This window comes from Fistularia commersonii, chromosome 12, assembly GCF_037954325.1.
Source record: "Fistularia commersonii isolate RoL2024-O1a breed Wild chromosome 12, RoL_Fcom_v1.0, whole genome shotgun sequence".
Taxonomy (NCBI): Eukaryota; Metazoa; Chordata; class Actinopteri; order Syngnathiformes; family Fistulariidae; genus Fistularia; species Fistularia commersonii.
This window is the reverse complement of record NC_141295.1, coordinates 13,070,891-13,094,870: the sequence shown is the minus strand read 5'-3', so window position 1 is coordinate 13,094,870 and position 23,980 is coordinate 13,070,891. Positions and strand designations below refer to the sequence as shown.

The following is a 23,980-nucleotide window of genomic DNA, read 5'->3' as shown; positions in this document are numbered from 1 at the left end:
ATTACTCAATGTAAGAAATGAACGAGTTGAATTTGAACGAGAGTGAATTTGTGGTTATTAAACATTTATAAGCAGCTCGCTACTGGTAAAAGTTACCATGGTAACATTCGTGCGGTTGTTCATCTTCCTCCCTTATCCCCCCATTTCACTCTCACCCCCCTGCCCACCTGTCGACCCCCTACGCTCTCCCACGCCACTTGCGACCTTTGACCTTTAGCAAAAATCCGTCAGAGGTGAACAATGAAGTCACAGAAGAAGTAAAAACACACAGACACGTGCACGTCCACCCCCACAGACAAGTGTGCGCTATATGAAAGGCTTTTGCAGACACAACAGGTGTCGACTCAGGCGGAAGAATAGAGATGAAAATAAATGGTAATGTTGTCCTTGAAGAGACGTGTGTGTGCAAGTGTGTGTGTGTGTGTGTTGTGGCCTCACCATAGGTCCATCATGAGTTCAACCATCGAAAGTGGGCGGGGCTTGTTGGGTTTCCCTGCCCAGATTCCGCCCTCTCATGCTAACAAAGCTAATGCTGTGACAATGCAGCTATTTAGTGTGTGTGTGTGAGCGTTTTTCCCCATAATTCTTTGAGCATGATGTTCAGATGGCTTGCTACCATTTCACACACACACACGTGTACACACACCTACACTGGCATCCACATGGGCCCGGAGAGGCTCAGCGGGGGCGTACAGACGGGGGTGGGGGATCCGGGACAGGAAAACAGAGTGAGTCAAAGGAGAAAAGAAAAACAATCCTCTGTTCGGATGAAAAGCGGGAGAGAGAAAGAGCTGGATGGGAATAAAAGAGGAGAAGAAAAAGAACCCAGACGTGGACGTTCTGATGTTCCTTCGGGGTTCCTGGCTCCGAACCCAACACTCAGCGGGGTGAGCTACTCCAGGCCCGAATTCCTTCGTGTTATTTCATGTTTTTCTCTCCGCAGCAGCGCGATATTACCCCCCCCCCACACACACACACACACACAAACACACACACATCTTTGAGACAGCCTGCCGCACCAGCCCTCATGCGTTGGTAACGAGTAGGTAAAAACACCCTACGGTGCCTGCGTGCGAGAAATACACACACACACTTGTGTCCCCACACACACACACACACACACACACACGTCAACGCCTCCTTTCGACTCTTTTACTGTACTTACATCGCTGGGGAAAATGTAAATATGATAAACACAGAAGCCATTTCCGCTGAGTGTGTGTGTGTGTGTGTGTGTGTGTGAAGGGTCACCCTCCCCGCTGCAGTCAGCCCTCTGGCTGTGTGAATCACATAAACTCTCCTCCTCCGACACTCCCACCGCCGACCGCGCTCACACCCACACGGTACTTTGCACCAAAATACTCCAATACTTTGTACCAAATTACTGTGGTTGACTCCCGCTGTGAATCCCGCCTCAGGAACAGCCCATAATATTAAACATCCCTGACGACATAGATCGAGTCCTGACGTTCACTTGGCGTTCCTGCCACTGTCTTAGCAGAACAAACATGGCCACCAACAGATGATTTAATTATTGTAAAGAATCACTACATACAATAAACTGACAAGTATTTTTGTCATTAAGTAATAACTATCATATGTATTTGCATGCAATCTTAGCATTCAGGATCTCCAGTGAAGCTCCTGCATGTTTTTGGGCAGCGGGAGGAGCACAGAGAGCACGGAGGAACCCCACGCAGACCCGTGGAGAATGTGGAGACTCCAGGCAGAAAGGCCACCGGTGGGAATCCAACCAGACTTTCTTGCTGCAAAGCCGAAAGCTAACCGCTTCAGCCTCTGTGTCGCTCTAAAGGATATGAGTAATTATTTGCAAGCACGGTTTACGGATTTAATTCATTCTTTGACTTGGTTCACAAACCAAAATGTTCACTAATGTTTCCCCCTGAAATCATTGTAAATCCAACTGATCCCTTCTCAGCCACGAAAACCTACTGCCATCTTTTGAAACTTTTTATGGGTTTAATTGTGGCAAAAACACGGAAAAGAATTGAAGATAACCTAAATTATTACTGAGTTTCTGTTGTTCTTTCTCGTCTTGCCAACACTTTTACTTTTCCTTCACTAAATCAGCAAAAGTAAAGCCTTCTGACGTATGCTAACGCTAACACTATCTCCAGCAAGATGTCTGTCATTCATCCAAACTAACGGTAACTTTTCTACTTCTTCTAAGACTTGGGATCAATGCTCCTTCCAAGCTGCACAACTGCGCAATTATGCAGTGCTCGCACACTCTCAATGCACAAGAAAACCTATCCAGCGCAGTGGGCGCACAATGAATTAGATACATAACATTTTTTTCTGTATCATTTTGCTGTGTAACTCTGTGCGTGACAGGTGTCCAGCCAATCATATGATGCAATGAAATTACGCAACCAATCACGGCATTGACAGTACTCGTGCACTTGCTCTGCCCATACACGCTATATAACAATAATAACAGAGTGGCGGAATTAAGTGACGCTAATGCTAAATGCTAACCCCTTATCATGGCGAAACGAGCGGGCAGTGAATGTGATATGCCCACTCACCAAACCAAAGTAGAAAAGAAATGCGGTTTCTTTTAAGTTGGAATGGCTGTCAGAGTATTTGCAAATGGAAGAATAAGCGGTGAAACTGCGGTGAGATTTTTTTCTTTTTTGAGTGAGAAAGGTCTGCTCTGCAAAACATGCAGCGAAGCTAAAGCAGTAAGCGAGTATTGTGATGGAAAAATATGGACTAAATGGTTATGATCCTAGGTGTGATACTGCTGTGTGGCCACAGCGTGCACATCTAATGTTGCTCACAGTGGTCCTCAGTGTGCTAAGCGAGGTTGTCTGAATGCCCAAATATATGAAAAATTAGAGGGAACATTGCTTGAGACCTTTGCTTTGTTAATGTAGTCGCCTCTTTAGCCAAATCAACCATCTGTATAGCACATCTTTGTTCTTCAGGATCGTACAGATCGGATCTGTAAAACGAACACCACGCTCACATTTAGCAACTATTTCCTTCTTCAGGTTGACTGTAATTATTAACTTCTTCTTAACACACGCTAGTACTCGCATTTTTTACCTTTTTTGAGCCATAATGAGGGCTAACTTACTGAATAAAGCACAAAAAAGCGTTATTACAGAAGAACACAACAATGAACGATGTAATGATGTAAACAACACGGCGTAGCACACACGGAAAGCCTGTGACTTTTTTTTGTGTGTTCATGCACCAAGGCTTGTTCACAGGTCGATTTAAATTTGATTAAAACGCTGTTCATAGGATGATTTGTATGTGATTAGGTGTGTTCGCAAGGTCTACTGTATATAATATGTGAGAAAAATTACCATTAATAGGGAAAAAAAAACAAACTTTCCTTGTATAGGTGAAGACGTCCAAGAAATATAATCAATTAATTTGTCCCAAATTACTTGTAGATAAAAATTTATGTAAAATGCATCGCAACAATCATTTATTTTATCATTATTAAATTAAAAATCTGGGTGCTCAGGTTGCACTGATGACCTGGACCCCCACGCCCCAGAATTTCCATCTGCTGGGTTTGACTGACAGCTTGGGGGAAACACACGCACACACGCACGCACACACACACACACACACACACACACACACACACACACACACACACACAGACTCTCCTGTTGTGACTTGCCTGATTGACTGTCTCCTTTTAGACTCACAGGTGCCAAGAATGTGTCTGCGTGCATGCATGTGCACATATGTGTGTGTGTGTTCACTCACATGCGTGCAGGGCAACTTTAACGTGCTTCGGTGTTGTGTTATATTTTTCCTGCAGAGACTTTTTTACAATAATGAGCAAAATCTTTAGCTTATTACATAGTAATAACCTGAGCACAGTTACATAGTAATAAGTTAAAGTCACTTTTATGAAGATGTTGCAAAGGTTACAGGTCAGCCTTCCCCTGTGTGATGATGGCGTAAAAAAAAACAGTCGGGTCGACACGAGCGTCACTTCCTCCACGCCGTTGCGGCCTGTTCAGCGAGAATAGAGAAATAATGGAGGCCTGGTTCTGCTCTGCTTGGGTTTCCACGGGTAATGGGGTTTTTTAAATGTCCACATCCCTCTTCTCATGACCTCTGGCGCCACGGGATTATTTCCTGGATTGAGCCGCGACTGAAATCTCGGTCTTCAATCGAGAAGCTACGCAGCTGGAAAGAACAATATAAAAATACTAATTATAATCCGGCGGCAAAGCCAAACTTGGCGCTGCGCTTGCCGCTTGATTTGTGGTGAGGACGTGGAGGGGAGTGGCGTGCACATGCGTGTGTGCGTTTGTGTGTGTGTGTGTGTGTGTGTGTGTGTGTGTGTGTGTGTGTGTGTGTGTGCACGCGCACAGGAGCCCATCACATGATCTAACCAGATGGGAAACTTTTCCCTTTTGCCACCGCGGCGCCACAATCCTTGTCCACAGCTGAGGACAGTCTGGCTGACGCTGGCGGTGCAGGCTAATCGCTGGACACGTCCACACGCCCACTGCCCATGATATGACACGATTATCCAGATGCGTGGATGAGTGAATGGTTAGATGGCTCTAAATGACATGAATGAGAGGGTGAATGGTTCCACATCTCTATATCATATGTGAAGGAGAGGGTGAATGATTATTTGTCTTATTTGTTTGGGTGCCATGGAGTGATCACTGTTTGCAACCGTTTCCATGGAGCCTCAACCATTGACCAAGAAAAAAAATATATACATGTAATATAGATGGGCCCGAGTTTGTATCAGCTGGCTTTGACTGACAGCTTGAGGGAAACACACACACACACACACATATATATGTATAGATATAATATAATAATATATATACACTGCTCAAAAAAATAAAGGGAACACTAAGGTGCTGACAACAAAATCGCAAACATATTATCACTTATAATAAAATTTATTCACCCATGGAGGTCTGGATTTGGAGTCACAATCAAAATGAAAGTGTTAAAACACACTATAGGCCGATCCAACTGATGTAATGTCCTTAAAACCAGCAAAATAAATCAGTGTTGCTTCCCAAGTGGACATTTCATTGATTTCACAGAAGTGTGACTTACTTGGAGTTAAACCCGTTGTTTAAGTGTTCCCTTTATGTTTTGAGTAGTATACACACACACACACACACACACACACACACACACACACACACACACACATGCCCTTACCCATTAACCATGAAAAAAATATATGAATATAACATGTATACACAAGCATGCATGTATACTAATATGATTTTAAATCCGGTGCATCCAGGTGTTGTAGACGCGGATTAAAAATAAACATAAAAAGGAATTGTCTCCCCCATAGGAGTTCCACGGGGCGCCACTAGGGGGCGCCGTGAGCCACTTCCATTCACACTTGTAAACAGACAGCATATTTCTATATTTATATTTGTGTAAAAAAAACGTTTTTATACACATCAGAAAAAGTCTTTGCATTGGAGTGTAGAAGAGGCTCTCTACCGGAAACAGGGTTTATTTCAAGTGAAATTACAGATTACACGGGATTAGGGTGAGAGAGTGACGGGGGCTGTCCGTCGGCGTCGGGGCCGCGCATTGCGCGCTCCCGCCTCTTTTTAAACCCCCCCCCTCGTCTCAATGAGCGCTGTTGCGGAGTCGACCGCGCGCCCTGGACTCCGCCGGAGCTCGGATCCGGACCCGGACCCGGAACCGGAACCGGACCTGGACGACGCGCCTCCCGGTTCGAGTCATCCGCGGGCGGGGGAGGGGCGGGGGGGGGACCGGCTTGTGGCCGCGCACCCACGGACGCCCACGGAAACCCGAGTGGATTGAAACGGGATTACCGAGCCGAGGTGAGCCCTAATCCCGACTCCGGCACCTGCCGGGGACCCGGTTGTAACGCCTCAACACGCACGACCGGGCGTGCGTGTGTCTTTGTGCATGTGCATGTGTATGTGTGTGTGTCAGTGCAAACTCCACACGTGAAAACTTCTCCCGTGCATTTTTTTTTTAAGTTTTTCCCGGGTCTTTGTGAGCAGGAAGAGGAACGCGGGATTCGAACCCGGTAATCTAATCCGAGATAATCTAATCTGCTATATTTTTGGTCATTATTTACGATCAGATTGAAAAGTGACGTCATCCTACGACAAGTTATCCATCGATCGATCCGGGAGCCAACTGGGAAGGGGGGGGGGCGGTTTCCACGGCGACGACGCCGGTAGTGCGAGCGAGCTAACGAGTCCAGGAGGTGTGTATGTGTGTGTGTGTGTGTGTGTGTGTGTGTGTGTGTGTGTGTGTGTTGGGGGGGGGGGGACTGTCCGCGGGTCCACGTGTGCGTGGGTTAGGAGAGTGTGTGGGGGAAGAGAGAGGAGGGATAGAAGCAGGAGTGGGGCAGAGAGTTAGAGAGAGATGGAAAGAAAAGAGGAGAGAGGGAGGGAGGGATGGAAAGAAAGGAGAGAGAAAAGAGAGAGCAAACATTCCTGACTTGGTGTCTCAGCAATTTAATTAAAGTTTCTGCGCTGTGTTGCAGCAGAGCACCTCCAGGTGGAGGCTTAACCCCTCCAGCCCTCCTTACACCCATGCATCGCTCCATCAATCCCTCCGCACTTCCATCCCTCCACCTCTCCAGCCCTCCTTTCACCCCATCCACCGCTCCCCCCTGCAGCTTGGACTAATCCCAAGGGTCAGCTAATAAGTGTTCGGGTCATGCCACCATGACAACTAAATAGGGTGGTGGGGGGGTTAAGGAAAGCCCCCCTCCCCAATCAGAGAGTTAATAACCCCGTGAAGGAAGTTAAGAGGTACAAGGTGAAGAGGATTGAGTGTGTGTGTGTGTGTGTGCATGATTTTGCTTGTTATCATCCGCGCTAGCTAAAAATCCTCTCCTCTTAGAGTGGTTTAAGTGTGCCCCGCGGTGCTCTGATGTTATGCACGTGCACGTGCGCATGCACGCATTCACACACACACACACACACACACACATACACACACGGGTCAGATGTTGGTCACAGGCTGAGTAGACTTGAAAAAAACTTTGCTGTTGTTCCTCCTCAACCCCCCATATAAAAGGTCACATGACTCCGAACGCTGTGTTTCTATTGGTCAACAGAGAGTCCCCCCCCCATATTTTCATTCTGTCCATCAAACGACTGGACGCCGCGTTCAGGTGCCGCCGTTCGGCTTGTGAACGGTGCGTTCACTGACACTTAGGGAAAAGCATCACTCAATCATCGCTTGAAAAAGACTTTATATTCTCAGATTATTGAATAACAGGCCGGTATTATTACGCCAATTGTTGCTCTGAGAATCAGTTATCACCCACTGGCCCGACATCCCGTGGGATCATGAGATGCGGTGTGTATTCTCAGGTTTTTGGCCTGTTGGACTAACAAATTTGGTTGGAATGAACGGTGGATTATTAGTGCACGTGCGATGGGCTGTGCTCCGAAACTTACAGCAGAAAGAAGCCAAAGTCTGAGGATGATGAAGAGTTTCTTGACGTGTTAGCGTATGTGTGTGCGTGTGTGTGTGTATGTGTGTATATGTGTGTGAGAGGTCAGAGGTTAACATCGGTGACTGAACCGGGACAAGTTAGCTTCTGGGTTAGCGACAACCCTGCAATTCATTGACATACAAGCTAAAGTGGATAGTTTCATGACTAGCTAGTACTAGCTGACAACCTATTTTGCTAATGGCTAGAAAGTAATAACTAGCTGGGCTAATGTAAGTGCTTTTAACATGCTTTTTTTATACAGATTTAGAAAGAAGACGACCCATGATTTAGCAATTGATTGATCAGCCCTGATCGAGCCGCCTCTTCCTGTCAGAGCCCGTGATGGGGGAAGCTGCCAATCAGGAGCTTCACCGGGAAGCCATTGAGTCCTGACTTGACACGTAATCCTAAGGTTACCCTTAGGGTATGTGTGTGTGTGAGTGTGTGTGCATGTGTGTGTGTGTGTGTTTCTGCCTTCCAGCTCAGTTTGTCTAAGCCCCTTTTCCAAGCTTTTTTTTTCCCCAAAGTCCTAACACATACACACACACCCTTTCATCCCAATTCAAGAGCCCTCATTCCACTTCACATACACACACACACACACACAGACAGTAGCCTGGGGGCCCTGCTGAGCTCTTCAAAGGGCCGGGGGTCCGGACCCGCCATGTTCTGAGCACGTCGATGGCACGACAGGTGAGGACAGGCGTGGGAAGGCCGGTGTTTGTTACGGGCGGCGCGTGTGATACGCTCGCTGCTCGTGTGCGGCGGCGGCGGCGGCGGCGGCAGTGGCAGTGGCGCCGTCCGAGTCTTGACGTGCGGGGGATTACGGCTCAGACGCTGGGGAATGCAGTGTGTGTGTGTGTGTGTGTGAACCCAGGTGCTGTATTACATTTCCTCCTTTTGTCGCGCGGTTGTCATGCAAACCCTCTGATGTGCAGGTCCATATTCGCCCGTTTTGTTGTCCCCCCCTCGTTGAAACTCCATTTTGGAACGGCCCCATCTTTAAAAATATCTATATATACAAGAGCTGGAAGAAGAATCACGACATCTGGTAATCTGAGATGTTTGAATATTTAAAAGTTGTGTGCGTGTTTATGCTTGAATTTCTGCTGATAATAAGAGACAGACACAGAAATATCCCTTTTCTATTGAAATTAGCCCAACCCTCCGGCCCGGACGTCTTCATATCTCCGTGTACGACGGGACTGTTTGATTTGTTGATGTTTTGCTGCAGACAGTGTTTTCAGGACCCCCCATTCTGGGACCTCCTGTGCCTGACCCGAATCCCGGAGGTCTTTATCTCACCATCTAATCTGTTCTCTGTGCTCCAACTCTGAGCCTGGCTCACAATCTAACCACGGCGGTCCCTGTCTTGGTCCCAAAAACCTCACAAATGAGCCGATCAATAGAGGGGATTAACAGTTAATCTATGATTCGGCTATTGGACGAGATTACAGCCGCCAGTAATCCAGGAAAAGTCAATCTAAAGAGCAGCGGCCTCTTTGACAGCCCGAGTCTGGAGGCGTATTTGCCACAAACGCAGCCCTAATCCCGATTGCTGAAGGAACACGGAAGAATGGCACTGATCAAAGGGCACGTCCAGTCCTGCGGCTGACGGGGGATTAATGGGTCAGGAGCCAGAGGGGACGCCAGTCAACCCAACGGCTGCCTCCAGAAACTGACCGAGCAGGAAAAAAAAGGAGATTTGAATTCATAATCCAGATTATCCCTCTTCGAATCAAGAAACCCTGATATGGATCCCTGGGATCGGCTTTTGCTTCCCCGGGCCTGAACTCAGGAAGATGAGAATGATGACTAATAGTTAATTAATCATAAAGGCGGCCAACCTAATTTTTGGGGGGAAACACTGATAAACACCGCCTGACGTCCAACAGACCAATTAGCTGTAATCCAGTCATGACTTGATGACAGCTTGAAGAATGCAAAGATGTGTGTGTGTGTGTGTGTGTGTGTGTGTGTGTGGACCAAATATCATGCACCTGAAAGCAAACTGCAGCTGCATCACACTCAAGATTCAGAAACCTACCAATAAATGTATTGGGTATCAACGAAACATCAAGGTAAGGGAGGCGTCGCCATGCCAACGGCTGCTACGCCTCTGGCAATCTTTGAGGATTTACGAGAGCGATTTCACGGGAAACTTCGCGGATCGCCGTCCGAACTCACCGGCCGGCACCCCCTCTAGCCCGCTTCCCCCCGGCGTTTAACTTTGACGGCGGCAATTACTCAAAGGGGAAGCAGCTGTGCGGGAGCGAGATGCCGGTCAGCGGCGATTAGTGTAATTTGCTCGGGCCAAGAAAACAACAACTGACTTCTTATTAGCGTCAGCTGGTTTGTTTGTTTTCTGTTTCTTTTTTTTTGCCTTTTTTCCACCCCATAATTTTGTCCCCAAGCCGGGGAGGGCAGCATTGTTTTTCCTAGTCTTTATTTATATTGGCCAAAAGTTCCTATGGATCTGCATCACGTGACCTGCAAAGATACCCACCCCCTTTTTATAAGATTTGGTATAATCCGACGTAAGCCCCAACTCATGTCCTGCACGCGGAGAAACATGGCGAGGTATCTGCAGCGAGAAGCCCCCCCCCCCCTCGTATATGCATACCTATGTGTTAGCTCCCCTTTAGCCGCGGTCCACGCTAACACGCGCAAATCCGTTCCGACCTCGCGGCTCGACCTTCGGCCAGGTTCACCCTCACGATCGGTGCTGCCTCTGGCGGGGGAGCGGCTGAAACTGATTTAATCTCTGGCAGGGGCAGCGATGGAAGAAAGAAAGAAAAGGAGAAATTGATTTCCTGCCCATTTCCCCTGACGTTGAGGTGTTCCTTACACTTCCTGTACTTGAAGTATTGCAGTATTGAGGAGGACAATGAAGGTGTGCATGTAGTATTTTAACCCGAACAATAAAAAAAACATGATACATTTTCATAACAAAGTTTGTTAAACAAATTGTGCAAGTGGCATTAAAATGCTTTTCTTCCCCTTAAATAAAAGAGCACTTTGTGCATGACACCTACTGAGCGAGTTCAAATCAGCAATAAAATAAGTATATTTCAGCTGTATCACGTACAAAAACCTTGCCAAACTCAGAAACCTTCCTGAGGGTTGTTAGCTGGGCAACATTAGCTGGGCTCCGTCCACCTCCACGCCACCACTGCTGTCAGCACATTCAAGATTTGGGAAAAATGAGATGTATCACACTGACTCTTTTCATTGGCTACAGCCAATGGAAAGAGTCAACCTGTTGCCAGCCTGTTCGCTACTACATTAGCCGGCGACTGCATGCCAACTCAATGATGCAGCCCTACTTTGCACATTTTTTTGTGTTTACTTTGTGTTTATTTGCGCTGTTTACTCCTTTATATAAGCTATGCTACTTAGCCACACCGTAGCTATTTAGCAATTCCTGATTTTGTCAACTGCCCTTTTGGAAATTGATGCAGTGCCATTCCTGCTTTAAAAAATGAATGTCGTACAGACACTCGACGCTGTTAAAGACAGATGACTTCCTTTACCCACTGAAGGACCATACCATTTCTGAACCTAATAAGGAGAGACATTCTTCTTCTTTGTTATCGCTTTTCTTGTTGCCAAAGGCCGGTGGAATTCACGCTATCAGCGTCAAAAATCAAAAGTGGGTCACTTGTGGTTCTTGTGGGAGTGTGTGCGTGTGTGTGCGTGTGTGTTAAAACAGCGCAGTCCTCCCCCCTCATTCCAAGCATCCCTACAAACTAATTTTCCACGCCGCTTTTTGGCACCTGGCGTGTGAGGGGAGCAGGTCGTGGCCGTTTCCTTCTTCGGCACGCAAGCTGAGGCGGTGTGCCGGCGTGACCTCTGACCCCTCGCACCCCCAGTCAGTACTTGTACTGTATTTGTATCAGCGCTGCCATCACTCGTGGGCGGAAGACAACTCCCCTTTGCTTTGTGGCGAATCTCGGTAAGCGTGTTATCCGTGTCTAACGACAGGGAGTGTGCGTTACGGGTTTCAGGCCCAGGCCACCTCGCCGGTCGAGCTAATTCAGTCCTGCAGCATAGTGGGCTTCGGGGTTTCCACGTGGCGGAGGCCCCGGGATGGAGCTCGGAGTGATTGCCGGCTAGGGATTGCGGTCGTGACAAATTTTCGATGGCTGCTCAAGCTAATACTGGCTAATTCTATGATTTTAACATATTAAAAAACATTGTCTGCACATTAACAAATCTGTTTACGCTTTTTGATTCTTAATCCCCTCATGCTTTTAATTATTACCACGGGACGTGGCAGCGATTCGTAGCCGTAAATCATGGTGTGGAAGAAACAACTGGAAGAGAGTCGGCAAGGTGGAGAGACGAATCCCCAACGCCATAACATCACCAGAAAACGGGTGAACGCTAATGCTAAAGCTATCGTAACAGTTTACAGCCAATAAGACAGTATTGACTGAGTATCGGATGATTTCCATGCAGAGTCCTGGCGTTTTCCCAATCCACCCGCAGGGCTATTTTTAGACAACCATCTACTTGATCCAAATCGGAAATCAGTTCTGCATCTTCGGATTTTTCCGATTACCAGCGGGACACGGAAGCTGCGGAAATAAAGGCGCCCGCGCACATAAGGCGAGGAGGGAAAAGGCTTTTGGTGTGTTAGTGTGTGTTAGTGTGTGTTCTGCTGTAAAAAAAACACAGCCTTTGTTTTCTCCGTGAACCAGCCAAGGTCACCACACACACACACACATGCACACACACAGACACACGCACGCACATGCACACATACACACACACAGCTCAGTACGCACTAATTGATTCCCTTGTCCAGCAGACACAGGAATGACTGCCAGTGTGTGTGTGCGACAAACAGAGTGTGTGTGTTTACTTTAAAGGATCTGTGAGGAGTTTAAGTAAACAGATAAGTGACAAAGTAAACTACCGACGCAGAACAAAACACACACACACAAACACACACACTCGCCACTCTTGCTAATTCTTCCCAGCATCTCCCATTCCTCCTGCCTTCATAGTTTTCTGAACTCATTTGCCAAATATGTGTGTGTGTGTGTGTGTGTGTGTGTGTGTGTGTGTGTGTGTGTGTGTGTGTGTGTGCGCGCGCATTCACGTCCTCACTGGCAGTTTCTCTCAGCGGTAAATCTGTCCACACTTCCTGACCTAGCGCTGGGTTAATGAGGTGATCCAGCAGCAGGGGGACAGTTAGCAGAGGATTTTCAGCGTGCTTCAGGTTGTGTGTGTGTGTGTGTGTTTGTAAGTGTGCTGTTCTTGGCTCGCCAAATCCCCCCCCCGGGGGGGGGATGCTAACCAGTTTGCGCGGCTAGGTTTGGTAGCCGCAATTCCGCATGTGGCGGATTGACAGGTGGACTAGGGAAAATATCTGACATACAAAGTGCTTAATAGTTAATCTGGAACAATTTGGACAATTTGTAATTTGGACATATTGAACACTGAGACGATTGAAAGGGGCATTTGGAAACATTTTAAAAAAAAATCTAAAACACCTTTATCCTCTTCTTTTGGCTTCCTCCTCAACCAGGAACCTTGTTTTTGAAAACTAACTGCCATCTTTGTAATTTTATAAAAGATTCAATCATCTGAGTTTTTTTGCTTGTTTTGTCGATTTCAGACGGCATGCTCACGTGGATCCAATGTTAACAAAGTCACAGTTTAATATTTGGAAAGAAAGTATTAAAATAAAGGGGGATATAAAAACAGACGTGTCTTTAAGACCCCCCTCTTAATCCCAGATGAAGATTGACTATTGATATTCTGGGGATAAACAGGACCTTTAACCGTCAGCAAAGGGTTGGATGAAGATGTAAAAAGATCAGCCAGAAACTAAAATTCAATTAAGAGCTGGCCAGAAAAGCAAGGAAATATTAGAAATGAGTAAATAATCCCTGAATATAATGCCTAACAACAAATCCAGATGATGATCCCAGAACAGAATTTCAGAAAATAATCCCTGACAACTATTCCAAGAAATAATCCCAGAACAGAATTCTGGAAAATATTCCAGACAAAAATTTCAGAAATGAATCCACTTTATCTGCATTTAAAAAAGATGTAAAAAATCATTTGTGTCCCCCCGACATTTCTCTAGGTTTTTGTCATTCTTTCTCAAGAACAGCACACACACACATGTAAAACACATGCACAAGCGCCTTAACAACCCTAATTACTTCTGGCTGAGTTTTCACTGTAATAAATCCCAGTAAAGACAGAGGTAAGAAGTCAAGGATGTCTTCCTCATCCCCCCAGTGTCTCCCACCCCCCACCGACGGAGCTGGTGCGAGGTGAGACGAGCAGCGGCGGCGCACCTGGACGCTGCGCCACATGTTCGTCATCGCTGCCATTCCTTAGAGACGCCACGACACACCCTGGCGTCGCCCCGACAAGGACGCTGTCGGGTGATGAGTGATTGTCAATACGCCCAAATCCTGCTCTAATGCCGTTTATTCGAAATCCAACCGCCAAGGCCAGACTGAGAACTCGTCCATAATACTAAGTCACAACACTGGGCAACAGTACTAGTCCATTTTACCGAACCATAGTACAACTCTACAATACTGGTGCACAGTACAGAGAAACAGTGGTAGTACACAGTACTGGTCCACATTACTGACCCATAGTACTGATTCACAATACTAATTGTCAGTACTGGTCATTAGTATTCATCTATAGTATTCATTCATGATACTCCTCCACAGTGCTGGTGAGTACTGGCCTCAATCCTGCAGAACTGTTGTTCTGTGACACTTGGTCAAAGGTTTTGAGTTTACAGTATTTCCTTTGTCCTTTGACCTCTGTCCTCTCAACTCTGACCTCCGACCTCCGCACGACAGCTAAAAATACTTGCTGGGGCCGTATAGCCGCAGGGCTCGCGCTCCTTCCAGCTGGTTGTTTCTATGTTCTCAGGACATCAAACGTAATATGACCTGATGTGGTGAACAAGATTCATTCATTCATTCATGGAGGCAAAAGTGGAACAGTCAACTGGAAACAACCAAGAATGAAGAAGAAAACAAAGGAAAAGCTTACCATATGTTCCGCACTACAAGGCACAACTAAAAGCCTTTGATTTTCTCAGAAACCGACAGTACATCTTATAATCCGATGCGCCTTATATATGGGTCAATATTGGTTAATTATGGCTATTGTAGTCAGGGGGCGTTGCTGAAGTAGCAGCGGCAAAAACGGTAAAGGGCAATTCCAGTCCCGCACCACTTGTGTGTGTATAAAGACCCCAAAATGGCACCTTTCAAGAGACACGCTTACGACACGCCTTATAGTGCGGAAAATACGGTATAATGAATTTGATTTACTCATCCATACAATTGTATTAAAGATTTCTATTATATTATTATTTTAAAGGTAAAAATTAAAAACGTTTTAATTTCAAGCAAGAATTTTTAGCAGAAAAATTCATAAAACCGGATTGAGAGTAAGTATTATCACACTTGTGTGTGTGTGTGTTTGTGTGTGTTTTCCAGAATGAATCAAACTGAAGACGGGTGTCGAGTTAAACCCGAACAGATGACGATCCCGATAGAGAGCGAACAACGGTTGCCATGGCGCCGAGTTGACCACAAAACATTGAACGCCCAAAAGCTGTTTTACTTTTGTTTCTAATTCATTTCATTAGTATTTATGGATGAATTGGAAGCAGAGATTAGTAGTCACGGCCTCCAGGAACGGCTGTCCGGTCTCAATGCAGTGGAAACAACCACACACACATCCACACATGCCCACACACCCACACACACATACACACACAAAGACACACAAACTTGCAAATGCAAATTTTGGCTTCATCCGTTCTTGTTTTTGCCACTTTGTTTTTACTTTGGAAAAGCTTGACGTTGCAAAACAGTTAGCAGCTCGCAAACATACACACACAAACGCACACAAACACACACATGTAGAGATGAATGAACCACTGTGGAGCGCATTGGTAAATAAATAATTACAAGCAGATGCAGAAAAAGACCGATGTAAAAGTCCGAGGCCTTTTTGGTTGATTTTAACCATAAAACAAACCAAGTACATGATTATACAATCTGTGCATCGCATGCGCGCGCGCGCACACACACACACACACACACACACACACACAGAACTGTAGAAGAACATCTGGGAGTATCACGTCGGATCCCCAGAGCTGTAAAACAGCCATTAGAGTTTTACTTCTTTAGGTTTTTCCTTCAAAATGAGTCTCCGCCCTCTTAGAGGGGTCTCTCCAGGCAATGTGTGTGTGCGTTTGTATGTGTGTGATGCATGTGCCTCCACATCCCCATGAAGATATGTGTGCACGCTCTCAGTTCCGGGGAGTCCAGGGGTTCTTATGCCTGGAGCTCTGCAGGCAGGAGGTGACGGGAGATTCCATTGCAGGGGGGAGGAGGGGCAGGGGGGTCTAAAAGTTCGGCTTGTACTACTAACTCCTCTTTTATTTACCCTCATTGGACATGAAGTCATCTCCCCGTGGACATTTTATGAGACCCCCCCTCCCACCCCCCAATTGACTTCTTTCGAGCTTCCTCCTTGCCCCCCCCCCACCTCCCCCCAACATTGGAAGCATTGGAACATTCCTAACGCCCACTTCCTTCAAGTGGAAATCCAGGAAATCTCATTTATTTCTTCTACTGGCAAATTATCTCATATTTATTTATACGTGACTTATGACCCAATTTTTTAATTTGTCCTTCACAGGGGTATTTGGTGTGTTCTATGCAGTCTGACTTGAGCATAAATAAATAAATTAATACATGTAATGTTAAAAAAAGCAATAATCTTGTGCTAAAGCTTGATTTACTGCAGAATATGTCCAAACGTACAGTTGCAGGCTCCAGTGCTGAGACTCCCTTTGGATCAAGTACTGCTTCATATTTGTGCTTTTTACTTTTATAGCATTCATGTAAAGTACTCTCACACACACACACACTCGCAGACATGCACACAGTGTGTGTGTCCTGCAGACGGGCTACAGGGTGAGGCTCCAGATGTTGGTCTCTCCTTCCTCTTAGTGCTCCACACTTCTCTTCTTCTCCGGTGTCCCCTCTCTCTCTCTCTCTCTCTCTCTCTCTCTCTCTCTATCTCTCTCTCTCCCTCCGTCCTCCTCCCTCACCTCTCTCTTGCCGGCGGGGGGACAGAGATTTATTCGGTCTTTCTTTCTGCCTCACAGTGAGGGATGGCGGCAGTGCATTGTGGGTAACGGGATCCAGCTGTGTTCGGACTGAGCATGTTCACTGTGTATATGTGTGTGTGTGTGTGTGTGTGACTCGCCTCATGTGGCTCCGACGGGTGTGTTTCTGTTTTGACGAGGACTTTGTGAGACAGGCGGGTTTCGGAGATGCTTCATTGTGATTGTGTTTTGCCTGCCGTATTAAATATGGTCGATAGCAGCGTGCTGGCTTTGTGATGGGGTGACCCGGTCTCACACACACAGACACACAGACACACAGACACACCCACACACACACACACACACACACACATACAGACCAGTACTTTTAAATCCTGGTTTTCATCTGGTAAAACTTCACTGCATTACAAGCTGCGTAATTTACAGGGAACACATAAACCTGGTGTCTATGTGTGTGTGTGTGTGTGTGTGTGTGTGTATGTGTGAGTGCGTGTTTGTGTGTGTGTGTGTGTGTGTGTGTGTGTGTGTGTGTGTGTGTGTGTGTGTGTGCATGTGTGAGCAGACCATCGACCATCAACACGCAACTAGACAAACGCCTTTCGGTAGCAGGGAAATGCCATAGTGTGAAGCATCGAATGACAGGTGTCAATCATGTTAGATGACAGGTGTCAATCATGGCCGGTCCAAATTTTCACTTAAGGACAAGCCCACCCATGTTTGCGTGAGCCCTTCAGTAAACAGATCCTTTCACCCCTTAGCTTAGCATGCAATGCTACCAACAACAGCGTCCTAGCAGCTAGCATCGCGCATTGACACCGAGCTGTCAATCAAACGTAGACGCCTTGTTGACGGAGCTCGAGTGGAAAAGAAACCGAGGTCACTGAAACGTTTCCTTTCGCTCGAGTTCCATCGTTGCAAGTGAAGAGGGAGGACAACTTTTGGGTGTAAACAGGAAGTGACGTGCAAAACCATGCACTAATTTGTTGTGTACAACTGTCTGGTGTCAGTCGAGGTCACTGAACAGCTCCGGCCTTAATCAATTTGCAGGGGGCCATTTTTCAGTCCCCCCCCCCAGCTCCTGGACATGATTTCAAATTAAAAAGAAAAAAATAGCTTTAACCCTAAAAATTTTAGAATTGTGAAACTATTTTGTTTTGGCAGCGTCACATCTGTGACCTTCAGAATGACACTCACTCCGTCCTTATGGCGTGTGTCCATGCACTGTGTGTGTTTGTGTGTGTGTGTGTGTGTGTGTGTGTGTGCGCGTGTGCGAGGGGCTCCAGCCGGTCTGCGGTCATGCGTTTGATCCTGTCACACTCAATCACGGTGCTGGATTTCAACGTGTTAGTACACCGCGCATCTCCAACTGCCCGCATGCCCGTGCGCGTATGTGTGTGTGTGTGTGTGTGTGTGGTTTACAAATCAGTCCGCAACAAATGTCCCCAAATGGTGTGACTTGTGGATGCGCCGCTTTATCGTTTCCGACCGCAGCCAAAAGCTCGGCTGCCCCCGGAGCTTCAGAAGAATGGGAAAGTCACATGCTCTCTTACTTGACCACAAAATAGCACACACACACACACACACACACACACACACACACACACACACACGCGCGTTTACTGTGACGCTGCAAGTGTCCCAAGTCGCCCCCTGGTTTCATCAGGGTCTTCAAGAGTTTGTTTCTGTGCGTGTGTGTGTGTGTGTGTGTGTGTGTGTGTGTTAGCGTGGAGGACATATAAATTCCAATTATTTATAGCTTGTTTATTTCCCTCTGCTCCTTTCCCTCAGGGCTCCGGGCCTGACGTCACCATGCCTCCTCATCTCCTGCTCCTCTTCCTCCTGCTCTTCATCTTCTCCTCGGGTCTGGTCTCCTGCTCCGAGTGCCCATCGCAGTGTTCCTGCACGGCCGAGGACTCCATCTTCTGCATCCACCGAGATGCCGGTGCGGTGCCACGGGTCCCCGCCGGCACCCGGCAACTGTACGTCTTCCAGAACGGGATCCAGAGTCTGGCCCAGGATGACTTCAGGGGCTTGACGGAGTTGGAGATGCTGGACCTAAGCCAGAACGAGCTGACAGAGGTTCCCAACGGCGTGTTTGAGATGCTGTCCAAGCTGAGGAACTTGGACCTGTCATCCAACCATATCACCCACATCTCCAAGGCCAGCTTCTCCGGGCTGGTCCAGCTGGAGAGGCTGTATCTCCACGGGAATCGCATCCAGAGCATCCACCTGGAGGCCTTCAAAGGTCTAGAGATGCTCCTGGAGCTAAAGCTCCAAGGGAACCAGCTCACAGAGCTGCCACCCCTTCATCTGCCGAGGCTGCTGCTTCTAGACCTCAGCCACAATAATATTCCGACACTGGGGTCCTCGGACCTTCAGACGCCCCATTTGGAGTCACTTAAGCTGGCCTCTGTGGGGCTCGTCTCCTTGGATGAGGACCTCATCGCGTCCCTGGGGAACCTTCACGACCTAGACGTGTCCATGAACCAGCTGGTGGAGGTTCCCCGAGCTCTGCGGCAGGACTCTCTCAAGGGCTTGATCAAGCTCAGCTTGGCCGCCAACCCGCTGGGCGAGCTCCGGATAGAGGACTTCCAGAAGCTAACGGGGCTGCTGGAGCTGGACCTCAGCGTACTCAACCTGCAGGGGTTCCCCCAAGGTTTCTTCCACGCCTTCCCCAAGCTGACGCAGCTGACGGCAGCCGAGAATCCCTTCATCTGCCTGTGCCCGCTGGCCTGGTTCCCCGGGTGGCTAAAAGAGAAGAATGTGAGCCTCAGGAGGCCCGAGGAGACACGGTGCCACTTTCCCCTGGTGTACGCCGGGAAGATGCTCTCGTCGCTGGAGCACAAAGACTTCGGATGTCCGCCCACAACCACTGTCCTGATCGCCTCCCCCGCCGGCAGCACCCCCGTCCCCCCGATGCTAACGACGCCCCCTGAAACCCCGCACACCAATGCCATACCTCCTCCTCCGCCGCCCAGCGAGGAGGCCCTCTTCTCAGAAACCGACAGCTACCCCCTTCCATCTGAGCCTCCCGTCTCTCCGAGCTCCACCAGCGGGGAGTACGAGCAGCACATCTGCCCCGCTAACATCTGCCTGAACGGCGGTGTCTGCAACTTCGACCCGCTGGGGCAGTTGGACTGCCTCTGCCCTCCTGGGACCTCGGGCCTCTACTGCGAGAACGTGGACGAGGTGCCCGAGCCGCCCAAAGCCCCTGAGGTGGACGACGGGGCGCCTCCTCCGCTGCCCGCCGAGCTGGACGCCATCAGCTCGCGCCAGGTGACCTCCACCTCCATCCTCCTGGACCTGCACCGCTTCATCCAAATGCGGCCAAACATCCGCGGCATCAGACTAACCTACCGGAACCTCTCCGGGCCGGACCGCCGGCCCATCATCCTGAGCGTACCCGCCTCCTACCCCGAGTACACCTTGCGCGGTTTGAGGCCCAACTGTACCTACTCGGTGTGTGCCAGCCCGCTCGGAGAGAGAACACCCGTCCGGGCCAACAGCTCCGCAGAACCTCAAAGCTCCTGTACGGAGGCCCGGACCATCGGGGTTCCACTGACGTCCCTGGAACCCCGGGTGGAGACACAGAACCAGCTTACGTACACGCTAATACCCGCCCTGGCCGCTCTGGCGCTGGTGCTGGGCTTGGCCATGGTGGCAGCTTTGATCATCTGCCTGCGGCGCAGGAGGCGGAGCAAGGCAGGAATGGAGCTGGAGCTGGGCCCCGCCGACCCCGAATCCCTGGAGCCGGACGGCGTCAAAGCCTGCCTGGAAAATGGAGGGAACGGTGCGCTGCCCGGCAAACAGCCGGAATCGGACGGTCGGCGCACGCCTCAACCGCAAAACGGAGGTTTCGACTATGAGGTGCCGCTGATGCAAGGGAACTCCCCGTCCAACAACAACCTCTCGCCTCTGAAACCGTCTTACTTCTAACACCAACACTCCAGGAGACTTTGACGAGAAGGTGAAGAGATAGGGAGCGTCCCCGGCACAGCGGCACTTAGCATCCTCCGTTTCCGCTTCTTACTGGACGGCCTCTGCGGGGATGCCCAAACGAAGGAGTTTAACGGCGTGTCGCCGAAACACGCCGTGCCGACCCGCCGCCAGACTGGAAGTGGCCCCGACCGGTGAAAGCTAACCGAAAGTGCAATTGACCGCAGTGGTCTGGTAGCAGACTAGCAAAACAAAACGAACAAGAAGTGCCTTTTCCTTGCGTTGACTGTACACAATCGCTCGCTATTAGAAGTTTTTGTGTCGGGCGCCGATTGGGCGGCGTCTTGTCTTGTTTCCCTAGGTCGCTGTTGCTGGATCCAGAGGACGGCGCCTTTGGACCGCGGAAAAAGCACAAATGCAAAGCCGTACGAACAAAACTGAAAGCCCCGGCAGGCCTCGGCTAGGGTGCGCCCGGGAAAAAAAAAATTGGAATTTCAACCCGCCGATCTTAGAAGAAACAAGAACCCTCTCCAGAGGCGCCGCCGGAGGGGAATTTGCTGTGAAAAGCGGTCGAGCTGCATGAAGGGTCACCGAGGCCGGGCTCCGCCTGCGCTGGTGTGACAGGAAGTCCACTTCGTCCGACTAATGTCATCGTTTATGTCACCTATGTCTTTATTTCGCTGTGCCTTTTTGTTTCCTTTTTCCCTGTTTTCTACTCAATATTACGAACGGTGGAGCGTGACCACGCCCCCCGCACAGATCCATTCATTTGATCTAAAAGAAGAAAAGCAGCTGGGAGTCTCTTTAAGATAAACACTAGCTGCGTTTGTGGAGCGCCGGCGTGCACGCGAGGCCGCACCGAAATATCTTCTAAAAACGTTGGGACAGAAATGGTTCCCCCAATTAGAACCGAGGGAACCTGTGAAAAGAGCCGGACCGCCCGCTTTCAGACACTCTATTTGCAGCCCAGAGGACGTGGTAAAGACTACAAAGCTCCTACAAAGCAGTTTTCCTTCTCCTATGGGCCACCACAGCCAATCATCTGTCTCCATCTAACCCTCTCCTCTGTATCCTCCAGAAGCCATTCTTTGTCTTCTTTTTGGCTTTTCCTTTCAGGGGTCCCCACATCCAATCATCTGCCTCCTTCTAACTCTATCTTCAGCATCCTCCAGAAGCCAGTTCCTTTCCCTTGTTTGTCTTCTTCTTGTTTTCATTTTGGCAGCTACCTTTCAGGGTCGCCACAGCCAATCATCTGCCTTTATCTAGCCCCCTCCCCTAATCTCCCAGAAGTCATTTCCCTTTCTCTTCTTCTTTAACTTTGGCCTGCTCCCTTCAGGGGTCACTACAGCCAATCATCCGGCTCCTCCTAACCCCATCTTCAGCATTCTCCAGAAGCCATCCTTCTTCTTCTTCTCCTTCTTGTTTTCCTTTTGACAACAACCTTCAGGGGTCGGCCCAGCCCCAGGGGTCATCTGTCTCCATCTAATCCCATCTGCTGCACCCTACAGACGTCATTTCCCCTTTCCTTCTTCTTCTTCTTCTTCCTTTTGGGCTGCTCCCTTCAGGAGTCGCCCCAGCCAATCATCTGCTTTCATCTAATCCTATCTTCTGCGCCATCCATAAGCCATTCCCCTTTTTCTTTCTTCCTCTTCTTGTACCGCTCCCTTTCTCCCCAGCTAATCATCCGCCTCCATCTAACCCACTCCCCTGTGCCTTCCGGAAACCCTTTTTCGCCAACATAAGGCGCTGGCACGCTTGCCTGGTAATGGAACGGATCTCCGTGCCCTTTGTTTCCTGCCCGGCCGGCCCGCTATCACCCGAGATACCGCGCCCCCAGACCCCGAGGCTCCAGACACCCATCGGGCACATTTTGAAGCCCGGAGTCCGACACGCAACCAGAACGTGAAGCAGGGCGGCTAAATATGGCGCACGTCTACTCCTTCCCGTCTTGACCTCGGAATGTCGCACGCTCTCACAGATATCCGACTCGGGAATCTCAAGCGGCTGAGTCCGCTAGGCTTGCAGAGATGCGCCTCGGCCGCGCCGCTGCAGATGGCGTTTCATCGCCGAGAACGAGCACGCCTGAGAGTCGGCGCCGCGTCATGTTTGGTGAAACAAAAGTGAAACTCTGCGAGCTGTAATGAAATTAGCCATCAGTGCAGAATCAATTTGGACGGGGGTTTAAATATAGAACACTCTTGCTTATCAGGGTGTTATCTGTGTGTGTGTGTATGTGTGTGTGTGTGTGTGTGTGTTATAATTGAATCCATGCACTACGCCCCCCCCCCGGCCCCGCCCACTCTGAGCACTGTCCAAAAACAACGTAGCGCCCTGGGCCCAGGCTTGGGGCTCCAGTGTAAACACAGACACCGGTGGGTCCTAGATCTGGAGGTTTCCCAGATATTTTGAAATAGTCCAACCCATCTTCTTTGTGTATTTTTTTCTGTAGCGTCCTGTCTGTTTGTAAAGTCGTTTTCATGCGTTCGCTAGAAAATCATTGCTGAGAGAGAGGGAGAGAGCAGTATTAAAGAAAAAGAGAAATAAAACAATAACCTCAGCTGGCCGGCTGTGTCGTCTTTTTTTTTTTTTATCTCCCGTGTGTGTCTTTTTCACGCCATTCCGGATCTGTGACTCACTGCCGCCGTCTGCCTCGCCGTGCACTTTTAGACCTCACCATGGAAAAAAAAAAGGAAATTCCTAGCTTCTTGCTGGCTGGATTGGCCACGTCTGCCGAGAATCTTAGCCATAAAGGTCAGGAAGAGTTGAATTAGGGGTGGAGGGTCAATTGGCTCCAGTCCGGGAAGCTCCGCTTCAAACACTCACTTCGGCGAAAAAAACCTTTAAATGTACTCGTTTGGATCCCATGACCTGTCAATCATTGTGGTAGCGTGCCAATGTTGGTTAACTGCTGCCAAAAAAGGAAAGCGAAGCTTTGTGCGCTGATCAACCTCAGTGGGAACCGCTAGCATCCTCCCTCCCGCTTGGCTGGCACACGCAGTTTATTACTTTCAAGATCAGTTCAATTCGACATCGACAACCAATCAGCAATTGAACCATCATCCTGTCAATCATCCTGGGGGCTGAGTATGTTAGCGAAGGCACGGATGGTTTGAGCGAAGGCTGGATGATAGATGTATGAATCAAGAGTCAGACTAGGGTTGCCGTGGTGGTGTGGTGTGACATCCCATAATAAGTGTAAAGATGCGTGAATCAAGAGTCAGACTAAAACCAGAAGACGAAGATATGTAGCTGCTGTATGAGCAACTCTGTTGCTATTGGCAACTTCTAGTGTTGCCGTGGTGATGAAAAAACATTTTAAAATACTCACCGTAATGTAGATCATACTAGCCGCGATATTTGTACCATCCTATGATCGGTTTTAATGTCACAAATGTCCCCAGGACTACTTTCTCATCTAGAAACTA

At 48.6% G+C, this 23,980-nt stretch overlaps 1 protein-coding gene across 1 annotated transcript; it reads left to right on the top strand.

Annotated features, from left to right (window-relative positions):
- The first annotated feature begins 5,634 nt into the window (after positions 1 to 5,634).
- LOC147228880 (vasorin-like) lies at positions 5,635 to 23,118 on the top strand. The gene is made up of 2 exons (XM_086157184.1): positions 5,635 to 5,837; positions 18,408 to 23,118. Exon 2 carries the CDS (start codon positions 18,429 to 18,431, stop codon positions 20,553 to 20,555), a length of 2,127 nt encoding a protein of 708 aa, XP_086013310.1. The 5' UTR covers positions 5,635 to 5,837; positions 18,408 to 18,428; the 3' UTR covers positions 20,556 to 23,118.
- Positions 23,119 to 23,980: the final 862 nt, after the last annotated feature.